This window comes from Eschrichtius robustus, chromosome 20 (genome assembly GCF_028021215.1).
Source record: "Eschrichtius robustus isolate mEscRob2 chromosome 20, mEscRob2.pri, whole genome shotgun sequence".
Classification (NCBI taxonomy): domain Eukaryota; kingdom Metazoa; phylum Chordata; class Mammalia; order Artiodactyla; family Eschrichtiidae; genus Eschrichtius; species Eschrichtius robustus.
The window spans coordinates 11,873,608-11,896,183 of NC_090843.1; the positions used below are offsets into that span (position 1 = coordinate 11,873,608).

The 22,576-nt window shown below is 53.7% G+C and overlaps 1 protein-coding gene across 7 annotated transcripts in view; it reads right to left on the minus strand.

Annotated features, from left to right (window-relative positions):
- The window catches only part of SLC38A10 (solute carrier family 38 member 10), a 42,601-nt gene extending 20,261 nt beyond the window's left edge, over positions 1 to 22,340 (minus strand). For all 7 annotated transcript variants that reach the window (XM_068531724.1, XM_068531723.1, XM_068531721.1 and 4 more), the window contains exons 1-10: positions 21,925 to 22,340; positions 19,204 to 19,321; positions 13,432 to 13,477; positions 12,543 to 12,636; positions 12,189 to 12,332; positions 11,163 to 11,287; positions 8,311 to 8,413; positions 7,288 to 7,470; positions 4,565 to 4,676; positions 3,553 to 3,659 (exon numbers count right to left, since the gene is read on the minus strand). In XM_068531724.1, coding sequence (XP_068387825.1) covers positions 3,553 to 3,659; positions 4,565 to 4,676; positions 7,288 to 7,470; positions 8,311 to 8,413; positions 11,163 to 11,287; positions 12,189 to 12,332; positions 12,543 to 12,636; positions 13,432 to 13,477; positions 19,204 to 19,321; positions 21,925 to 22,023 — 1,131 coding nt within the window. In that variant the 5' untranslated portion in view covers positions 22,024 to 22,340. The remainder of the gene's footprint in view (positions 1 to 3,552; positions 3,660 to 4,564; positions 4,677 to 7,287; positions 7,471 to 8,310; positions 8,414 to 11,162; positions 11,288 to 12,188; positions 12,333 to 12,542; positions 12,637 to 13,431; positions 13,478 to 19,203; positions 19,322 to 21,924) is intronic.
- Positions 22,341 to 22,576: the final 236 nt, after the last annotated feature.

Below are 22,576 nucleotides of genomic sequence, written 5' to 3' on the forward strand. Positions count from 1 at the left end.
AGCAGTTAAAAAAAACTAACTTATGGTCAACTCTAATAAGCCAAGGATTCATACTAAACTGCCTTGTATAACCACTAGTAGAACAGAAATGTACAACAGCTAATAGAAGAACAGAGAATAAATACTTAAAATGCTTGATTTATCCAAAAGGCAGCAAGCAAAAAAGAAACAGAAAAAAGAACAGATGGGACAAATAAAAAACAAAGAGTAAGACGGAAGCTTTAATCCCCCCAAATCAGTAATTTTATTAACTGTAAATAGTCTTAAATACTCCTATTATCAGGATGGATCAAAACAAAACAAAACAAAAGCCAACTAAATGCTCTTACCCGAGACATACCTTAAATATAAAGGCATAGAGAGATCAAAAGAGAAAGGATAATAAAAACAATATTGTGCAAATATAAACCCCAAATAAAGCTGGATTAGCTACACTGTATCAGACAGGGCTGCCTTTAAGGAGAGAAGCATTTCCAAAGATAAAAAGGAACGTTTCACAACAAAAAGGGTCAGTTTAATAAGATATAGTCATTTTAAAACTGTACACTCCTAGTAACATAGCTTCAAAACAAAAAGCAAAAATTGATATAACAAGACAAATAAACCTATAATGAAAGTGGGAACTGTCATACCTTTTTCATAACTGATACACTAGAAGATTAAAAAATCAGTAAGAATATGTAAAATCTAAAAATCACAGTTACTAAACTCAACTTAACCACACGTTGGAAGCATACTGCATCCAACAACTGCAGACTCTACAGCCAGCTAAACAGCCATCAGAATAGACCATCTGCTGGGCCCCAACAAATGTCAAAGGACTGAAGTTCTTCAGCTTGTGTTCTCAAATCACATTGGGATTGTGCTCGAAATCAATAAAAGAGAGTCCTGGAAAATCCCCCAAAGTTTGGAAATCTAAAGAAGCTACTGGTGACAATCAGCTGGAGTCCCAAAGGGCTGTAGACAGAAGGGGGTTCCGATAAGGAAAGGTTTGAGATCTGCCTCAGGAGAAGCAGAGCAGTCAAGAGCAGAGCTAATACAACCTAATATGTAGGACCCAGTGCAAAATGAAGATGTGTGGCCTTTTATCCAAAAATCAGGTAAACAGTACCATTAAAAGTACTAAAATGTTTTCCCTTTCTTCTGTGGTCTCTCTCACAACTCGTTACAGTGTTTTTTCTGTTTGTGACTTTGCTGTTAGAGAAAAAGTTAAAATTTTGTATTATTAGCATTAAAAATAAAGAAAGAAATAAAGAAGCCAGTGGTGAAAGAAGAAATAAGGATGGAAATTAGGAAAAGTTGCAAAGCGAATGATGATGTCAAATCTTCAATCTATAGCTTGATGCAATCCCAGGCAAATGCCAACAGCTGAGAAGCCACTTCTAAAACCGAGTTGGGGGACGTCCCTGGCGGTCCGGCGGTTAAGACTCCGCGCTTCCACTGCAGAGGGCACGGGTTCCATCCCTGGTCGGGGAACTAATATCCCACGTGATGCATGGTGCGGTCAAAAATTTTTAAAAATTAAAAAAAATAAAATTGAGTTGGAAATGCAAAGAGCCAACAATAGGAAAGGCCATCTTTAAAGTAGCCAGCATCAAAACTCCCTACAAAGTCTCAGCAACCAACACAGGGTAGCGCTAGTGTGGGAGAGACCGACAGACCAGTGAATGGGAGTTCCCAGCCTCACACGTACACAGGTGACTGATGACAATGGTGCCGCAGCAACGCTGGGGCAAGGGGTTGCTGCTCAACTAGAGAGTCACACAGAACACGACCCCTGACCCCTGCCACACACCAAGCGTTCCAGATGGGAAGTAGATCTAAATGTGAAAGAGAAAATACAAGGCTTCTACAGTATGACAGAGTAGACTGTCTTCAGGACCTGGGGATAAGCAAAAATTTCCTAAGTAGTACATAAAAAGCACACAGCAAAAGAAAAACTCAAAAAACTGAACTACACTGAAATTACGAACATCTGTTGAGCAGAAGGTGTCGTTAAGAAAGTGAAAAGGCAGCCAAGAGTGAGACAAAACATTTGTAATATATACTTCTGGAAAAAAGTCTTTTATCTAGAATCTTTTACAAACCTCTACAAATCAATAAGAAAAAAACAACCCAATAGTTAAAAAACGGGCAAGACTTGAAAGGCATTCACAAGGAAGACACCTACACGGCTAACAAGAGTATGAAAAGGTGCTCAACAGTCACCTGGAAATTACAAATTAAAACCCAAATGAGGTACGGCTACACGTCCATCTGAAGGGCTAGAATCTGAAAAAGGGACAGTAGATGTTAAAGCAACTAAAATTCCAATATGGTGCCTGAGGACCACTTTGGAAAGCTGGAAGAAGTCTGGCAAAATCTACTAAAATTGGACAGACATAACCTCAGGACCCAACAATTCCGCACCTAGGTGAATAATCAACAAAAGTGCACACACGCTGCACTAGGAGAGACGTGCAGAGCAGCCCGTCCAGGACACTCTGCTCTGGGTGACTGTAGATTCCTACAGTGGAGAATCACATGGCAGGGAAGACGGCAAACCACCCCTGGCCACCCCGGCAGTAACGCGGGGGAACTCAGGCGTGATGCTGAGTAAGGAGGCTAGACACACGCTGACACTTCCTGTGAGACTCCATTTGTACTAACTTGAAAGGCAGGCAAAATTATTCCAAAATGTTAGAAGACAGACAGGCAGAAACCTTAGTGGAGGAAAGACTGTGGGGCGCCCCAGGGAAGCTTCGAGTGCTGGAATGTTCTGTATCTGGCCTGGAGGTGGTTCCAGGTGTGGCACTTAGCCGACATGTATCAAGCTGTACATGAGAATTACGTGTTTTGCCATATGTATACTATGCTCCTAAAAAATTTACCAAAATCAACCGATAAGAAAAAGCTGAACAACTCCATTAAAGGTGAGCAAAAAGCACGGACAGTTCACGGAAAGAGAAATGCTCACCTTCACTCCAGGGCAGCCGAGACTTGCCACCGCCCTCGGGCTGACGGAGGGGAGAAGCAGAGCTTGGCTGCTAAGCAACAGCGCTGACCTGCACACGGGCCCTTGGGGGAAAGCTCCCACTCCTGACATAGGGATCCCAGGGCCCAGAGAGCTTCCTATAGGTACTTTCTCAAATATACAGAAACGCTCGTGGGCACAGATAGTCACCATGGCATTGTCTGTAACAGTGAAAGACTGGAGAAGTGACACCAACAAGACAGTCCCCAGCGAGACAGTGCGGGTGTCCCCAGGAGGGGATGGAGACGGGGACGTGAGCGTGTGGCACACACAGATAATCCGGTCACCGTACAGACAGGCGGGGAAAGCGGTTCAGCACTCAATGCTCAGATAAGCGTGGTCAGCAGCTCGGCTCGGCGGCCCTGCGGTGCAAGGCTGCTCACCTTGGCTTAACCCCACGTTTCTCAGACCTACAGGACCATGATCCTTTTGTGCTAAGTAACACAACGAGTTCACGGGAACTTCAGAGAACACCGCCTCCTGCTCTCCCCGACCCAGACCCGCCCTGAGTGGGGCTGAGAGCGCTGCGCAGCACGCACCTGGGAAGAGAGGGAGTTCTTGTGGATCTTCTTGTAGATCAGCGCCGGGCAGATGAAGCAGATGAGGCTTCCCATCGTGGCGCCCGTGAGGCCCAGGATTGTCTCCACTGGGAACAAGAGTGACAGGGAGGGGTGAGCTTCCAGCGAGCAGGGTGAGGAGCCTTGCCACTAAGGCGCATCTACGCGTGCCGCCGGACAGCAGCAAGGAGCGGGGCACAGCCTTCTGTGCCCGCAAGGACCCTTAGGGTGTCCAATCTGACAGCATCAGGCCAGGAGCCTCAGGCAAGTCCCCTCCTCTCTGTACCTCAGCTTCCTCGCCAGTGAGGTGAGGCTAACAGCACTGCCCGCCCCGTGCTGGGTCCACAACGCTGTTACGGCTCCTCGCGGAGCGTCCGGGGCGGCCAGCGGGGGCTTCTGGGCCGGATCATCTTACGTCACCCCACCTGCTGCCCAGCGAGTGACCGAGCAGGGCCTGTCCTGGTTGCGTGGGGAAGCTGGGAGCCTGGAGTGTGGGGCCTGGGGGTCGCTACCTGGAGGGCATGCGGGGCCCACTCGATGTCTGAGGACAATGAGCTTTGTCTGTGCTGGAGCAGGACGTCGGACAACAGAAATCTTGCCCAGGGCCCTTCCCTTTTCCCTTGGTGACGTGTCAACAAAATCAGGAGTCAGCAGTAAGGAGCTGCTTTATAACCACTAACTTCACACATCAGGCCTGGACTCCGCATCAAACCACTAACTTCACACATCAGGCCTGGACTCCGCATCGCAGCTTCCACCCACGTGTTTGTGGTCACATCAAGCTGCAGCGTTTTCTCCCAAGCCTTTCTCAGGGAGCCAAAGAAAAAAGCGCCCAAGAGTCTCTAGACTTTTTTTTGACCAGAGAGGACAGTGGTGAGACTCTGAGCATCTTGGCTGAACACCGAGACTGGAGGCAGGGGCGCACAACAGCAGGAAGGGGGCGCGGGGCAGAATAGGCCAGCAGGAGGCCAGCCGCTGGAGCAGCCCCACTTACCATTTGGGATCATGATTCCACCGACCATGGTTCCAAACACAACCGAGAGGGTGAGGGCTTTAAACCGCAGGGGTGGCATGTAGCCTCCGGCGGCAAAGGTCCCATCTTTTTGCTACATGAAAGAAAATAAAAACAAGGTTCTGAAATGACCAATTTCCTCTCCACTCTGCTGTAAGCAAGTCCTTAAAGGGCTCTACCAACACCCCAGGTAGGTCTGCCCGGGAGGCGGCAGGCGAGCACTCTGGGCACAGGCAGATGTGCCTGAACGTGAACCTGCAACCAGAACCGCGGACCCCAGGAAGGTCCAGGCTGCTCCTCACAGCAGCTACGGTGGTAAATAACAACTTCGTTCTGAGATACGAAGAACAAATCCTTCTGTTCTCCTTTTAGAGCAATGCCGTGACAGAGATTTTTAAAAATACTGCATAACACGGGAAACAGAACACATCCCCAGTTCACAGTGACACGCAGTGGGTTTCAGGGTTCGGTGGGCCCCCCATGCACACAGACACGCTCGGCTGCGCCATCCTCGTCTCCAGCAGGCACGTTCAGGAAGAAGGCAAGGGAACAAGTCAAGTCATTACATGCTGTAATCAAGCCAAAGAGACCACCTCTGGCCTCACCTCCGTGTCCATAGGCACAGGGGCACCGGAAGCACCTCATCAGGCTGTGGTGAGGACCAAAGGAGGTGATGGGAGTGAAGCTTCTAGAACAGTGCTGTGCACACAGGAGGGGCTAGCCATGATTACTATTGCTGGGCTAGGAAAACACCACTCAAGTGAAGCTTCAGACCCTTCCAGAACTACAGTTTGGAGGCACCCAATGTCCAGAATTGACTTGCAAAGGCAGCTTTCTTAGGACAGACTAGTGAAGGAGGTTGTTAGGTCTACACCTTCTGACTCAGAATCCTACAGAAATTTACCCAAGAAACACTCGAAGAGGAGAAGAAGAAACGGGCAGCTACATGCGGGAAGAGGGTCACGAGAGTCACCCGTGATAGGTCAAGGGTGAAAGACCAGCAATGAACAGGAAGTGAGAGCAAGGGCTTAGTGACGCTGGGGGTTTCTATGGATACACATGGACTAAAGACAGGAGAAAACACAGCGAGAGGAAATCTGCAAAGAGATGCACACAAACGCCAAGGGGAGCAGAACGGGTCATTTGAATGAGGATGGAGGCATGCAGGTAAGTTTTCCACTTGAATTAACATTTCCTTTAATACCACTACTGATTTTCTAATTTAAAAAATCATAAAAACATGTTATTTACAGAAACACAAATGCTGTTCAGATATGAAGTACATGTTTGCATCAGACAGAGGACCCCATGGCCGCATAAGCTGGCCTGCCGCGCCCCCCAGGGGACACAGCCTTGCTTGGTGCCCAGGTGCCTGAACAGCTAACAGGGGTGGGGCAGGCAGCCAATTCTTCAGGACTGGGGCTCTGCCGCAAGGTGTTGTCCCTGGTGGCAGAATCCGTGGGAGGCTGCCTCAACCATGCGCCAAGCCACATGGACGAGCCCGGCTCCGGCTGTCCTGGAGGCCTAGGCAGCCACCCACCCCGTCTGCCTGCCAGACTCTCCCCTCCCCGCCACCATGGCCTAAGCAGTTCAAGTGGCCACCAGGAGTCCTGGCTGACGCCACAGACCAGGCTCAAGGACTCGGGCGGGAACACAAGAACCACCGCAGAGAGACAGGGCCAACCCCATGCCCTCGCCCTTGGGCACGAGCTACCACAGTTGCACCTCTTGTTGTCAACTGGGCAGGAGTTAGAGAGCCAGGGGAATGTGGGTTCCCACTGTACATTTGGAAAACTGCTTACACAGGACTACATGGCGCTGGGCCTACACACACGACAGCAAACAAAACTCAGCCTCTCTCAAGGTTCAGATGTCCTCCGTCAAATTATCAAAATTTTCCCTTACACAAATATAAAGAGAATGGTGGCCTGACCCCAGCGTTCATCTGCCCACCCGGCTGGCCATTATCAGCTCCTGTCAGTTAAACCGGCTCTTCTGAGTTCCCAACCACTCCTCTCCCACAGGGTTGTGCTGAAGCAAGCCCCTGATTTCCTGGTACTTCTCCGATGTGGGGGACAGCAGGGAAGTCACAGGACACGAGCCTAACCTGCTTAGACACTGGGCCTGACTCCACATCTCCTGCTGGAATCAACCCGATTGATCTGGGGCTCTGTCCTCCAAAGTTGGTTAAAAAAAAAGATCCCTATTAAAAGATTTCATTTTAATTGGAGTTTTCCTGTGTGTTTGTTTTAATACATTTATTTATTTATTTATTTATTTATTTTTGGCTGTGTTGGGTCTTCGTTTCTATGCGAGGGCTTTCTCTAGTTGTGGCAAGTGGGGGCCACTCTTCATCGCAGTGCGCGGGCCTCTCACTATCGCGGCCTCTCTTGTTGCGGAGCACAGGCTCCAGACGCGCAGGCTCAGTAGTTGTGGCTCACGGGCCTAGTTGCTCCACGGCATGTGGGATCTTCCCAGACCAGGGCTCAAACCCATGTCCTCTGCATTAGCAGGCAGATTCTCAACCACTGCGCCACCAGGGAAGCCCTTAATTGGAGTTTTTAATTTTTAACTAGGAAAAACTTTTCCTACTACCGCCCAGGAAAATAAAGAACTAGCAAAAGCCACCTGAGGACAACATAACTGAGACCAGGACAGAGACAATTCCCGGCAGAACGCCGTCCGAGGGGCCCTGAGCACCTTACCTGCTGCTCGAAAAGCAGCGTGTTCAAGGCCTGTCTGCAGGGCAGGATCATCATGGGGAAGCCCACGGCCACGGACATCATGAAGCCCACACGGATCATCTCGGTCACCAGGTTGGAAGGGAAATGCATGAGCACGTTGCCCGCGGTGGCCTCGGTGAAGCTCACATAGCCAAAGAAGCCCACCTGCGGGGGGACGACAGAGGGATGGCGGGGGCATGTGGTGAGAGGGGCGCACCCTCCCTGGAACAGCCGCGAGCCTCATCACGAGCAGCTGCAGCAAGACCAAGGCCCCCCAGCTCCTGGCTCGTAAACATCCTCCTTGACGAGCAGAGGCTGCAGGCCTAAAGGTGACAGTCCGATGTGGCTTCTCCCCACTTGGACAACAGGGCACCAAGAGAAGGGAGCTGCCTGCATGGAAAGGGAGCACCGGAATGCCCCATGAGCCCCGCAGAGGGACCGGACTTCATCTGGCTCAAAACCCAAACCATGGGGTAAATCAAGGTCCCCACGAGTTCAGGCTCAGCGTGGACAACAATCTGACAGACCATTTGTAAAAACTGACAAGAATGGCGGAACCACAAAGTTCAGGGAAACAAGCCAGACTCTCAGTGAATTTATATCTCTATTTGCCATGTAAAAAAACAACGAAGAGGAGAATTAAGAAGACTGGAGAGAAAATCTACCAAAACATGAACTGTATCTGCATCTGTGGGCTGGAACTTGTGATATTCTTTCTCTGCTATTTTACTCTCTCCAATTTCTCACTGATGGACCACCTTTCTACAGCAAATCAGCAGAGGTCTTGGGCAGGCTCCAGGCCCTGCGCTGAGGCACCCGCGCTCCTCCCGGGATGGGGACAACACCACCACCTGGGGAGCGGGCTCGCAGGTGGCCCTGGAGCTGAGCGGAGGCGCAGAGCTGCCCGGCAGCCTGCGGGCACTGGGATGGGAGGGAGCAAGGGCAGGCCTGCGCTGGGGGACTGGAGGAACTGTGCAAGGGGGTGGGGTGTGAAAGGGTTCCTACCATGACGTAGAAGGTGGTGACCACGTTGAGGGAGGAGGCGAAGATGGAGCTCATGGCTTTCACTGATGGCTCATCCAGGCTGTCATAGGTGGGCAGGACCTGGCTGTATAAGAACGAGCAACTTCACGGAGCCGATTCCAGAGACAGACACACCTCCCCCAGAGCCCCAGCCGAGTCTCCACACCTGCCTTCCCACCACGCTGGCCACCACCAGAGCCGAGGCTGAGCTCTCACAATACTACAGACAGTACTCAGAGCCCTCCCCGAACGTGCTCTCTGTAAACATTTCAGAAGTGCCACAGGATGAAAGGCCGTTTGTTCCACTGCAGCAGGAGCGTGACCGCTCCGGGCTGGGCTGAAGCACCTCATGTTTACAGGGGAAGCAGGAAGCGGTTCAGAGCATCGCTGTCAAAAGAATGGAAAGTTAAACAAACAAGCCGGGCTGCCTGCCCATCTCAGCGCCTCAGCGAGGGGCTCAGAGCCGGCGTGGACCCAGCTCTGCGACGGGAAGAGTGGCTTCAGTCCCACGGCCCACAGCCAGCAGGGCAGCGCCGCCGGGCCTGGGAGGGATGCGTCCATGCAGGCTCTCTGCAAACAGCAGGCAGGGACCCGGCACCTGCGAGAGGTGGGCCCCACGGAGGCAGACAGGAAGGGGCGGGGGGTAGGGAGCCGGGGGCGGGGGGTGGGTACGGGGGGCTCCTGTGCAGCCCTGAGAGGAGGAAGCAGGGTGACACTGTGCTGAAGGCTCAGGCTCAGCACCAAGGGAGACAGGGCCAGCGGTCACGCCACGCGGGAGGCCGGGAGGGGGCGCGTCAGGACATAAATGAAACCACAATAGTCAGCGGAGCCAAATCCCAAAACCGCCTTAAAAAAAGTGAAAGGAGAACAAAGAGGACGCGCTAACGTTATTAACAGCAAACGACAAGGATGAGGATGGGGGAGGCCTGGCCGGCAGAAGCTGGCACCGTCCCCCGGCCCTGCACACCATCCCATCAGCTACCCCCAGTGGGCAGGGGTCACAGCAGACAGCTGTCCCCACCTCGGCCCGGCGGAGGGCAGCGGGTGGCCACACGCTCATGCAGCCCAGGGAGGCGGCAGAGGACCTGCAGGGGAACTGGCACCATCATCTGGGTGCTGACCAGCTCCTTGGGCCAGAGTGGGGTCCATGCCAGGGAGCCCCAGCACCAGATCTCAGCACAAGGGTGTCCCGCCCCGGCCCGCAGCACACACAGGGAGAAGTCCCTGCCCAAGAGCCGCTGACACTGCGGGGAGGGGGCTGTGCCCTGAACGTGGGGATGGATGGGTGTGGAACGGCCACGGTCCCCACCTTCCTCCAATCCTGCCTGGGCCCCAAGGACCCCTGATGGTGGCAGCCAGACCCCCACGGCGGGCCAACCCAGCACCCGCAGAGCACTTGCCCACCTCGCTGAGCAGCCCTGTGACTCAGTTTACCTGAGTCAGAGGAGTCCGCCTGTCCCCCTGCACAGCCTGGGCCTCCACGTGCTCAGTGCTCTCTCCGAGCTTCTCTGGGCCGCAGGGCCAAGTGGTCCTGCACCACCATGTACTCATTTACTGCGAACTCAGACCAGAAAGGGCCACACAGTGACGGCACAGCGGAGGCCTGGCCCGTCCAGGACGGGGAGACCAGCCACACAGCCGGCCCATGGTCACCCGGCCAGAACAGCAGGGCCCCCGCCCCACACGTGCTCTGGGGCAGACATGCAGGGCAGGGAAGAGCCATCTCTGCCCTTGGATGCCCCCAGCTCTGGACCCCTCAGCATCGCTCCCCAGGGAATGTGGGTGCCTCTGCAGGCCCTGTGCCCTCCGTGAGCGGCAGACGGGACATGTGCTCACAACCCCTCCGGAACCCATAACTCCACCTGAGAACCAAACCCAGCAGACGTGCCTGACTACAGAGCAGCCACCGCCAAAAGCCCGACCAGGGTTTATTTTCAAAGAAGCAAACTCAGACAAAAAGGACAACCGGTAACTAGGTACATGGCAAAAGGATGTAACTTCTGTCACTGATTGTAACGGGGACATTAAACAGCAAGAGTGGAGAGCGTTCTGGTGGAAACCAAGCTGCCAAGAGAGACGAGAAGTGGGAAACCACGATTTGGATCTCGCGTGTGGGTGTAAACACAGCAGTCTGGACAGTCTCATCTGTCACGCTAGTTTACGACTGGCACAGTTGATGCCCGTAGAGCTGTGGGGGGCTGCTCTGCCAGCCCCCCCGCCACCGATGGTCCCTTCCTATCCCCGCCGGATTTACGCCTCTCTTTTGAGCGGGTTACCACCTGACTGGGCATGAATCACAGGCTCCTGTCATTTGGTAGAGAAGATAAGGCTACTGGAATTAAGGAAATAGCTGCTCTGCATTTACAAAGCCCTGCGTGCCAGAGAGCGCACGCCTGCTCACGTGCACGCGCGCACACACACACGGGCCTCTGAAAGCATCCCAGCGGCAGTCTGAAGTCAATGTTTGTGCAATTTCCTCTTAAATATTCTCACACGAGCAGCTAAGTTCTGGCAAAATGCTCAGGACTCTGTGAGTCAGATGGTTTGGGGCTGTTCTGTGTTCCCCACAGCCAACTCTACTCGTGGGGGATTTGGCAAACTCGGCGCTCTCACCAACAGTGCCGGCAACACATCTCGGGAATAAAGTCGATTTCTCCCTCAGTAAACATCTAACTCCCACCCTGAACCCAAAGCAGGAAGGCCACGGTGAAGACCACGTTACTCCTCGTGGCCTGGATCATCCACTGAAGAAAACGGTGCCTCCCTCTCCCAGGACCGTAGCCCCACCTCGTAACACACTCACACGCGGGGCCCCGGGAGCAGGCAGTACTTACGACTGGCAGGCAAAGGACATGCCAAAGATGGGGATGCAGCGGAAGACGCCCTCCCAGCGGATGTAGCTGACTCGCCGCAGCCACTGCCCACCAAAGAGGCCGTGCTTGAGGGAGGAGAGCATGATCTGTGAGGAGAAGAAAGCGGAGCTTGGCACCAAGCAGCAGACACAGGTGGGACTCGGGCCAGGGCCAGGGCCAGGCAAGGAATGGATGCTGCCCGCACCACAGTGGGAAAGAGACAGCCTGCAGGCTCTGGCACAGTGCAGCCTGGTGCCACCAGCTGGAGGGGCCGGGGGTGGTGCACGGTCCCGGGGCCGCTGCCCTCTGCTGTGCTGCAAGCTGGCCGGGTGCTGCCCAGAGAAGCGCACGCTGCAGGGCCTCCTGATATCGGGGGCAGCTGCCTGTCCAGGGCTGCTTAGCGCAGACGGTAAGCAACGAGGCCCACCTGGTGGGCCCCAGTCGCCTCCGGGACAGGACAGTCCCCCAACCTGGCAGGTCCTTGCCGGTCCTGCACGGACATGATTTAAAAGACAAACCCATCAAGGACAGGGCTGTCTGGAGAGAAGGGGAACGGTCACTGGGCTGGCCCTCATGGCCAAGGGATGCTGGGAACGCCGCGCAGTGCTCGGTCTTCTAAGGAAAGCCCACTGCACAGATTCTCTCGTTCTGCTCCCGCAGGACTGATCAGGGGCTCAGGCCCAGGGGCTCCCACTGAGGGCCTCCCAGGCTTGGGAGGAAAGGGGCACCCTGAGTGTTAACTCCACACTGCATCCCACCCCCAGCCTGTGATAAACACTCACTGGAAAACAACTGCTCGCCCCCTTGTGACAAAAGGCTGGCCTCGTGACCCCTGGCCACGAACCCCATATAAACGGTCTTTCGTGAACTGAGGAGCATCACACTTTCACTCCCTGCCCTGGAGGCCTCCCCTCCCCTGCTGGCCCTGTCTATCCACCGTGCCCCTGTGGACGATTCTGCATCACCTTGCTGTCATCCTTGGAAGGCAGCTGGCGGCCCAACACTCACCACGAACATGAACACGGTGTAGAAGATGAGGGCCATGGCGCTGAAGGACTGGATGGAGGCCATCATGTTCCTCTGCAGGCTGAGTGGGAGCACGATACACAGGGACACCGCGAAGAGCAGGAGCATGCGGAAGGTGCCGGTGACCTGGAGGGAGCGCCAGGCGTTGCCCCAGTGAATCCCTGGGTTTCCCAGCCACAGCCCCGGCACTGACCCAGGGCCCAGGGAGCTTCACCACACAGCATGTTGGTCTCGGCCCCCCTCCCGCTCCCCATGTGAGATGTGGATTTAAACGGTGTCCCTGGGCTGCCACGCAAGCAGCCACAAGCCTTCCAACGCACCTGCAGATGTCCTTACCTGAAACCCAAACAGCCGAGCAAAGAAGTTGGACCCCAAGTCGCCAATCACAACGTAGAAGGCGATGCAGGTTCCCAGCATCAGCCCAATCATGCTGCAAGGAAGGCAGGCGCGGGCTTGAGAGCTGAGCACCAGGGTCCCGGGGAGCCCCAGACGTGCCCCCATCCCTGCTGGGTGGCCGCTGACACGCAACAACCCAAGGGAGGGGCTGAGTGGGAGACATGGTATCAACATTCAACGGTTTACAGGGTTTGGCTGTGGAGTTTGCTATTTTACTCAGAATGAGTATTGAGTATTGAGTATTGGTATTACATTTTTCTCTCCACAGGAGGTTCTAAAAGTTCTTTCAGGTGCTACAAAAATGCACTGTGATGTTAGACAAGTTAAAAGAACAATTGACTGCTTCAGAAAGGGTTATCCTTTTCAGTTTGCAATTCCCTAATTTAGAAGCCTAAAAGTGCAATTTCCCAGCCATTTTTTCATCTCATAAAATTTTACTCCAAAGGGAGAATATGAGTTTAATGCCACCTTTATGCAACAGTGTCCAGGGCAGGGGGCGGGGTGGGGGGTGCGTACGAGCTTCAGGAACAGCACCAAGAGATGAAGTGCAGCCGAGGGAGCGCCCCCTCGCTATGTTCCCTGGGTTTTCCATTTTTATATTTTTCTTAGTAAGACTTAAATAAGGCTTTCAGCTTTGACACTAATCATTTTAAGGGTACGATAAATTGAACTTTCAGCTATTTAGTAAGTAACACTTCAGAGAAATATTTCAAGCTATGAACCAATCCGCATCTAAAACATACGGCTCATTGTGTAACAATCCTCCAGTTTCTCTTTGGCCACAAGTGAAGAACAGAGAGAATTACCCCAACAGAACGGCACCACCTACCTGGTCTCCACCAGCATCTTCCCTGCTTTTCCGTAGGCGTGCAGCGCTAGTGGGCGGAGGGTGGGGGAGAGAATGAACGGCTCAGTCCAACAGTGGGAGAAGCACATCAGTAAAAATGTTACCAATAAAAGCTGTGAAAGGCAATTTGACAAAAACCTGCAGGTCTGGAGTTCCATGGGTGTAAAGGGGATATTTTAAAATCTTGGTCCCATGCTTTTTTTCAGATCTACCTTCAACAAACAAAAATCACAGAAAATAAGAACAAAGCCAGTGTGGGTTGGTTTTCTCACACACACACAAAAAAAGAGAGAAAAGAAAAGGAAAGAAAAAAGACAAGAAAAACCATCCCAGCGAAGTAACAGTTTCTCTCTGGGCAAGCCGGGCAGCTGTGAAGGAGGCTGAAAGAGGCCTGCCTGAGGCAGAAGCTGCACGGGGGTGGGGGGTGCCCAGGAGGGCTGTCAGCCCAGCCCCAGTACATCTGGTTTTCACAGCCACACCAAGGGGACCTGGCTAAGGGCCGCTATGTCCCCTCTGTGATTTCAGAAGAAAATCTCAAACGTGGTACTTTGGGACAGGAGGGGACAAGTGCATTCGGGCCTGCCCCCACTTGCCCTGCTGGTGAAAGGCGCGTCCTACAGCGGAGAGGAGCCCCTCTGCCCTTCCTTCCTGACAGTGGAGCTGCTTCTAGCAGAGGCGAGATTAAGAGCTGACTCAGCAGGTCCCTCCCAGGACCTAACAGTGGCCCGGAACCCCTGCGTCCCATCCCCACAGTCCAGCAGGACGAGGGCAGAGAGAAGCTCTGGTCTCCCAGGAGCAAGCAGAAGGGGGTGCGTGTGACAGCACAGCCCCAGCTTCCTGCCCCTGTCCCTCCCTCACACAGCGCCAGGGCTGCCCAGGAGACTGGGAAAGTAGGGAACATGAAGGCCGATTGATATGAATGAGTCCAAAGACCCTTGTTACTTTCAAATTACTTAGGAAAAGGCATGACACTGCCAAAAGCAAGTGAGCGTGGCACCTGACCTGGGCTACACAGCCACAGGGCAGGTGGCCTTGAGAAGCAAAGGGGGTCACTCTGCTGGGGAGGTCACTCCAGCCTCCCGGCTTGTCTGACTACTGCACAGACACTCGCACCTCAGGGTCATCTAAGACACAGAGCCCGGTGCCCCAAACGTGAAGGTGCCTGGGGCCCAGCCATCCCATTCCTTTTCCTTCTCCAAAAAGAAGCTGAGCATCTCAGCGTATTCCAAATGCTCAGACCACCCTGCCAGAGAAAGTTCTAGAACACACCTGCATTCTGGACAGAGGAAGCTAAAGTTGCTCTAGGAAGCCAGAGGTCAAGTCGGGAGGTGGCACCTCTTCACCCAGAAAGACTCGACTGGTTCCTAGAACGACATCCTCATGGGGCTGCCCCCAAGTTGCTACCTGTGCTGAGACGGCCTGTGGTTCCAGCCCCGTTCTCATCCTTTCCTCACCTGGGCCAGCCCCCCCCACACCCCACCCACCACTGCAAATGTCCATCCCTCAGTAACCTCTAATCCCGAGTCACAGATACAAACACCTGGCAGCCCCCCGGCCCTCAGCCTCTTGCCTGGCAAGCCGGGGACTGCCCTCCTGCCCCTCTGGGCCGGAACCACAGCACCAGACCTGCCCCGAGAGGCTAGGAGGAGTGGGCAGGGTGGTCTCTGAGAAGGCACGTCCCTTCCCCACGCTCCTGGGTTGGGCCTTCCCTCTCCATCTGTGACAGGCTCGCTGCAGCTCACGGGCCAGGCCTCACGGGGGCCAGGAGCCGGCACTCCCACCAGGTGCGGAGCCAGGACTGGTGTCAGGAGGGACTCTCCAGTCTCCCCAGAGACACTGGCTCAGCTCGTCCTCCTGGGGCCATGGCCTCTCCCACGGCTCCACGGCCGCTGTGCACACAGAGCTGACCCTTAGCCCGCCTCGTTGAGTGTGGGACCCCAGCCCCACTCCCATACTCACCACCCACCGTCCAAAGCCTCCTGCCCGCCAGGCAGAGCGAGGAAGCACGCACCAAACCGTGCTGTTCAAGCTGAGGGTGACGCCCTCAACCCAGCCCTCCCCAGAGCCAGGCCTTGGATGGCAGCTGACTCCCCACTGCCATCCGCCAGGGGATGATGAGCATTTGCTGGAAAGATGAGGGGTAGGGGGTGCAGAGAATCCTGGGTTCTAGAAAGGTTGGTTTTACAACCCTCATTTCCCAAGCCAAGTATCCACAGGTACAGGTCACGCAACCGCAGACAGGCAGGGAGGGACAGGCCCTCTGCAGGCCCCACCCAGCCCATGAGCGGGCAGCAGGCTGACCAGGGCCACAGAAACCTGGGCGGGCGGATGACAGGACCACTGACATGGTGCCAGAGCATCTGCTGCGCACAACTGAGCACTCCGAGGTGGTGGCGAGGCCCGGCCACCCTCCTCGGGCAGGGCCCGGGTCAGAGTGGCCTCGAGGGGGCCACAACTTCTAGGGGCAGTTGACTATCTGACATAGCTGTATATCTTCTGAAAATGGGGTTTGAAAAGTCCACTCAAAAGTATGCCATGCAGGGCAAGGGAGCAGCAGGTAAGAAGTGGATAAAATTAACAGAACCAGCCCATAAGCAACAAACAAGACACCACAAAAACACACACAAAACACCAATAAAAAATCCACCAGTGCTGTATTTCCCCAAACTGGCAAAGTTCATTCTCCAGCGATGCCTACGCACTGGCCAGAGCGGAGTGGGCAGAGCTATGGTCATTTCCAGAGACGAACCAAACAGAAATATCACAAACTCAAATACCAGAAAACCACCCACCCGTTCCTCGGAGCGCAGACAGTTTAAAAAGGTTATTTGTTCAAGTTGCGACGGCCTTTCTAGGAATTTCCGCACCATGGCCTGCACTGTCTCCAGGTCTGTCCATCTCCTTGACCCCCACCTGCCTGATGCCCATGGGCCCAGCAGACAACATGCGTTGGGGGCTCTGTTGACAGAGGCCGTATGTCCCCGGGCCTGAGGCACGAGGATGCAGTGAGCACTCTCCTCCTGGGCCACCTTCTCCGGCTGCAGCTCAAGCTCTGGGCCAGGAGAAGGCAGAGGACAAGAGAAAGGCCTGCAGGCAGCAGGAGATGGCTCAGGAAGCGTGGGAGGGTTGCTGGCCCACAGGGTCCGAGAGATTCCCATCTCTTCCTGTCTAGGGCTCCTTTCCAAGCGGTGGGGCCTCTCCATTTCTGAGACTGTGCCAAGACAGAGCCAGGACGAAGGGCAGTTCGTGCTGCAGGCTGGGCCTGGGGGACTGTGGGAGTTCACACAACTGAGCCATCTTGTTTGGTACCGAAGACATGACCAGAGACCACTGGTGGTTTCAGATCCTTTTTGCTTCTAGCAGTTAGAATTGGGCTGCAGTCACCACAAGCAGTTAAAGGTAGGAGCCCCAGCCAGCCATGCAGAAGGGTGTCCATGGGTAGTTTTCTTCAATCTTTCACAGCTAGCCAAACCAGTTTGCCTTCTCAGGGACTTTCTAAGAATACTCAGACAGACAGCTGTCAAAAACCATGGCCTCCCCAGGCCAGGGTCACCCATCCTCTTTCAGGGCACAGCCAAGCACTTCATGGGATGTCTGCTACAGGAACCCTCAGTGGGGAGAAAGAGTCACCCTAAAGGCCATGGCCCCACAGACGGAGGAAGGAACCTGCCCAGGAGCACATTTCATCCCAAGTAGAATTTGGTCTCATGTGGGGGGCAGGGCGGGGCACAAATTTAGCTGATAAATTTCACTTCCCCAAGTGACTCCAATAGCAATAAAAGAGTCTGACAGGGACTTCCCTGGTGGCACAGTGGTTAAGAATCTGCCTGCCGATGCAGGGGACACGGGTTCGAGCCCTGGTCCAGGAAGATCCCACATGCCGCGGAGCAACTAAGCCCGTGCGCCACAACTACTGAGCCTGCGCTCTAGAGTCTGTGAGCCACAACTACTGAGCCCACATGCCACAACTACTGAAGCTCACGCGCCTAGAGCCCGTGCTCTGCAACAAGAGAAGCCACCGCAGTGAGAAGCCCGCACACTGCAACGAAGAGTAGCCCCTGCTCACTGCAACTAGAGAAAAGCCTGCGCACAACAAAGAAGACCCAGTGTGGCCAAAAATAAATAAATAAATTGATTACTTAAAAAAAAAAAACTTAAAAGAAAAAAAGGTCTGACATCACCATTCTCATCAGAACGGAGAGAGAAGGAAGTAGCCCTTCAGTTTTGAGGTCAGAACAAATGCAAGTACCTCCATGCCAATGCAAAGTAGGCAGACTGGAAGGAAACCAGAGGTCACGCTGCCAAAAGCCCACATGTGGGGCCTGCAGATGTTTTTATTTTGTTTGGCTCCTGGAACTCCGCACACCATTTCCTCTTGCTGCCTCCTCTCTGCCGTGAGAGCTGTGAGCTGAGGGCCCAACCAGGCCCTCCACGAGCGGACCCAGCATCCTGGCCACACACCAGCTGGAGGGTCAGGGACTTCCAGCCGAAGGACAGGAATTTTCCCCAGAAGTGCTCAGGACCAGCTCCTGAGACCATGTGCATCGGTATTTCAACACCCACACCATACATGCCCAGAATGGAGTGCAGAGCCAAAAGTTCCGAGGCGGTGGAGAGAATGCAGCCTGCACACACCACCCTGAGGGGGGAAGGAGAGTGAGGGACCCTGCCCTCAGAGCCAAGTTGCCCAGGAAATAGTCCAAACTGAAAGGAGGCGGAAAGCACAGCCTTCTCTGCCTCGACTGAAATCAAAGGAAGAAAGAAAGATCTAGAGGAAACGAAATTGCAACCAACAGCAACAGGAAACAGGACAGCACTGAGGAGATGGTGACTTGCTCCCAGCTACGAACCCGAGCCCAAGGACAGTCTGCCCATGGCGTTCAAAGTGGGGATGTACAGCAAGATCCCAGTCAGGCAGCTCGGAAGGAAGGCTCTGGGGACTCTTGGGCACAGGAGCGGAGGCTGCTGAGGCTGCCTGAACTGGGAGAGGGCTCTCTGTGTGGATCTGCATAAAGGGGAGACAGGAGAATGAGTATCACCTCAATTTTAAAATGTGTGTTGATGTTAACAGTTTTTTGGAGTTTTTAAAATTTTTTTTAAATTAATTAATTAATTTATTTATTTTTGGCTGCGTTGGGTCTTTGTTGCTGCGCATGGGCTTTCTCTAGTTGCGGTGAGCAGGGGATACTCTTTGGTGGGGTATGCGGGCTTCTTATTGTGATGGCTTCTCTTGTTGCGGAGCACGGGCTCTAGGCGCACGGGCTTCAGTAGTTGTGGCACGCGGGCTCAGTGGTTGTGGCTCGCGGGCTCTAGAGCGCAGGCTCAGTAGTTGTGGTGCAGGGGCTTAGTTGCTCCGTGGCATGTGGGATCTTCCCGGACCAGGGCTCGAACCCGTGTCCCCTGCATTGGCAGGAGGATTCTTAACCACCAGGGAAGCCCAACAGTTTTCTTTTAATTGCATTAAATTTTAAAATAAGAAACTGCTGTTCAAAGGACTCTTTAAGAATAAAGTGGAAGAAAAGTAATTAAAAGAATAAGGCCCAGGGACTTCCCTGGCGGTCCAGTGTTTAAGACTCCACGCTTCCAATGCAAGGGTCACGGGTTCAATCCTTGGTCGAGGAACTAAGATCCCACACGCCGCATGTGCGGCCAATAAAAAAGAGAATAAGGCCCAAACCCCCAGATTGAGATGCTGCACTTCTTAAGAAGGTACTGAGAAAGGTCCAGTGCCCCCTGGGGAGGCGATGTGCTCACCCAGGCCGGCGTAGGTCCTCCGCTTGCTCAGGCTGGCGGCTTTCACCAGGAACATGCACGACTGGTGCGTCATCCAAGAACAGAAGACCAAGAGCAGGGCCCCCAGGACGATGCCACACTGTAGGGTTGGGAGAAAAAGAGATGTTAACAAAATAAAACTACCCGGCATCTTTACCTCTCACACTGAACAGCATGTGCGACAACCAATAGCCCTCCCCGTGGCCCCCGCCCCCTAGACACGAGGCCCCAGCTCTGTTTCATTCCCGTGCCTATGGGTGGTGGTTCCTAGCACTAAAAGGACAATTTCCTGGATGTGGTGGCCATAGGCTCTGTCCAGAGACATAAAGCCTGTGCATGACCCCAAAAGAGCACCAGGGACACCGTTTCCTTCCCAGCCCCTCCCAGAGTCTCAAGGAACAGCAAGGGGTTGCCAGTCTCCCCAGTTCCCTGCAAACACCCTACAGCAAACCACCTTCCAGCCACTTGGATCAACAGCTACGAGTGATAAACACATTCTGGAAGGAAGAGATTAAAAATGACATTTACGCCTTTCTTATAAGTTAAACAGACACTCACCATCTGACCAGCAATTGCACTCCTAGGTATTTACCCAAAAGAAATGAAAACATGTGTTCACGCACAAACCTGCATGCCAATGTTTACAGCAGGTTTATCTGTAATCCAAAAACTGAAGAAACAACCAACTGTCCTACTAGCATCTAGCAGAGTGGAACGCACACACAGCCCACTACCCAGCTCTCCTGCACGCAGGTCACCACCCCACAGAATGCGTCCACGGGGTCAAAGCCCGTACACATGTTCCTAAGCACTCCAAATAGGAAACACCATGCCTGCCTAATAAAGGTTAAAACACAGATAAATTGAGGAATGCTAGCCAGACATCGAAATGTACCTACAACATGATCCATTCACGTAAAGTTAAAATCTAGCAACACTGACCTGTGGCACTGGAGGTAGGAGGGGGCACCCTCAGTAAGAAGGCAGGGCTGGAGGGTGCTGGCAATGCTGTGCTCCTTAATCTGGGAACTGGCTACATGTGTTTGTTAACGTTATGAAAATCCATCAAGAGTACACCTAAAATGTGTCCACTTTTCTGTACGCGTGTTACACTTCAATAAAATGTTAATTCTTTTGGAAAAGTACCCAAATTACTAAAACCAAACAAACAAAAAACGCAAACCAAAACTTTTTTTAAATGACCTGGCTGCCAGATCAAAACACATTATCTCCAAATTGCCCGTTGGCCTCACATTGTGTTCTGGCTGACGGCTTCTCACGGAGAAGATGCTGAGTGATGAGTGAGAGAGTGTCCTAACTCAGCCAGGCCCTCGGGGCAGGGCAAACCACTTCCAGGTCTTGGCTTGCATGCAGACCCCACCTCTAAGCTCTTCCCCGGGCAAGTCAGCCTGGCCCATGTTCAGATGCTCTGGCAGGGGCCTCGTGCCCAGCACACGGCAGATACTCAAATCTGAATCACCAGAACCCTGCCATGGTGGCACTTGGCAGACAGGCATCAAGGATGACAGCACTGCATTTACAGACGCAGGACCAGCCAACTACACATCCCAGGATGCAGTTCTGTGCCAGACAAGTCGCAATGCACGCTGGGACATGTAGTCCTTCCAGAAACAGAGGTGGCCGGCCCACACTGGGATTCACATACCGAGACACAGATGTTGCCCCAGGGCTTCTAGAAGCCGCCAGCGTGGCCTTCCACATAGGCCTGCAGTCTCTGTCCTCCTGCCAACATGCTCACCAACCAAGTCAGATCAGCCACTCACACGGGAACCGTAAACGCATTTTCTTTCTTTTTGCTATTTTTATCCAAAATGTACTAAATATGAAAAATGCAAAGTGTTAATCTAAAATTAAACGACTGGTGCCCATTTTCAGTTCCAAAATGTCCATCTCATTTTCATTTTTTCCACCTATTTGGTTTCATCACATAAGACTGGTCTTTGAAGCCTTGCTGGCCACCTGTTCTTCTCTGGTGTCCCACTCCTCCTCCCCAACCCTTAAGCAACCCAGCTAGTGCACAGCTCCTGCCCTAGGAGGCAGGTGGAGCAGCACCTCCACCGTGGCACACAGGAAGCTAAGAAGTTCATTTTTAGGAAAGAAATTACCCAATTTGATAATTCCATCACTCTCCCTTTTCTAATGTACCAAATGCCTATTTGTGAATTAAACAGAAGCCAAACGAATCCACACCTCAAAAATGGTGAGTTTCTTTCATGCAGTATTTAATGTTGGGATGACACCAATTTTTTAACATTTCAGATTTTTTCATTCAAGGTAACATTGGTATACGGTGAAACGCAGAGCTCTTAAGCGTACACTCTGGAGAATTTAGTAATCACCTTGTAACCAACACCCCAACCTAGTTCCAAGGCCTGGGGGTTTGACTTGTGTGCTTCTGAATACAAGTGAAGTCAGGTCAGAGTTTTAAAAAAAAATAGTAAAGAAAAAGAACACTGAATCCTGTGGTCACTTTCCATTTTTGAAAGATCATTTTGCTTTGCTACACTTGCACTTCGGTCTGACGCTATTAATTGTGCTTAAGTTTTTCACTGAGGAAATTCCTTCGGTTTCTCTTGCAGCCCCGAGGCGGGCGAGCTGCGGGGCCGCCTCCCCCAGCCCTAGTTCCCGTGACGGGATGAGCCCGGGGCGGCGAGGGCGGCGACCACTGCCCACTGGACTCACCTGTTTGAAGCAGAAGGGCATGGTGAGGACACTGACACCTACTATGCTGTTCACTATGTTCGTGATCAGCCCCCAGTTGGAGGCGGCGGCCGCAGTCATAGCGTGGGGTCTGGGAGCCCGGGAGCCCCAGTCCAAGGCGCCGGGACGACGGTGGGGCGCGAGACCCTGAGGGGGACGGGTGGCTGCCTGGAGGAGGCGGCCTCGCGGGAAGGCGACGAGAGTAGTCAACCTCCAGACCCCGCCAGACCCCGCGGCCGCCTCATGGCTTCGTCCCCCGCTGGCTCTCTTTGGCCACCCCCGTGTCCCCACGCCCAGACCTGGAGGAGCCGCGGGGTGCCAGCCAGGAACACCTCACCCCGGCTTCGCAGCCGCCCTGGCACCCACACACACACACACACTTCCGCCTTCCGCGGGCTCCTCTGCCCGGAAGTGACGACAAGGAGGCGGGGCTCGGGCAAGGCGCTCAAGGCGAGAGGCGGGCCTGGGTGGAGCCTGCGGGGGCGGGGCCTGGGGAAGGCGGGAGGGAGAGGCCTGGGGGCGGGGCTTGGCGGGGCGCAAACCAATGAGAGGTGGGGGCTGGGTCTGCGGGGTAGGGCCTGCGGGGCGGGGCCGGGAGGCCGCTCACCTGTCCCAGCACTCCGCTAATCCTCCT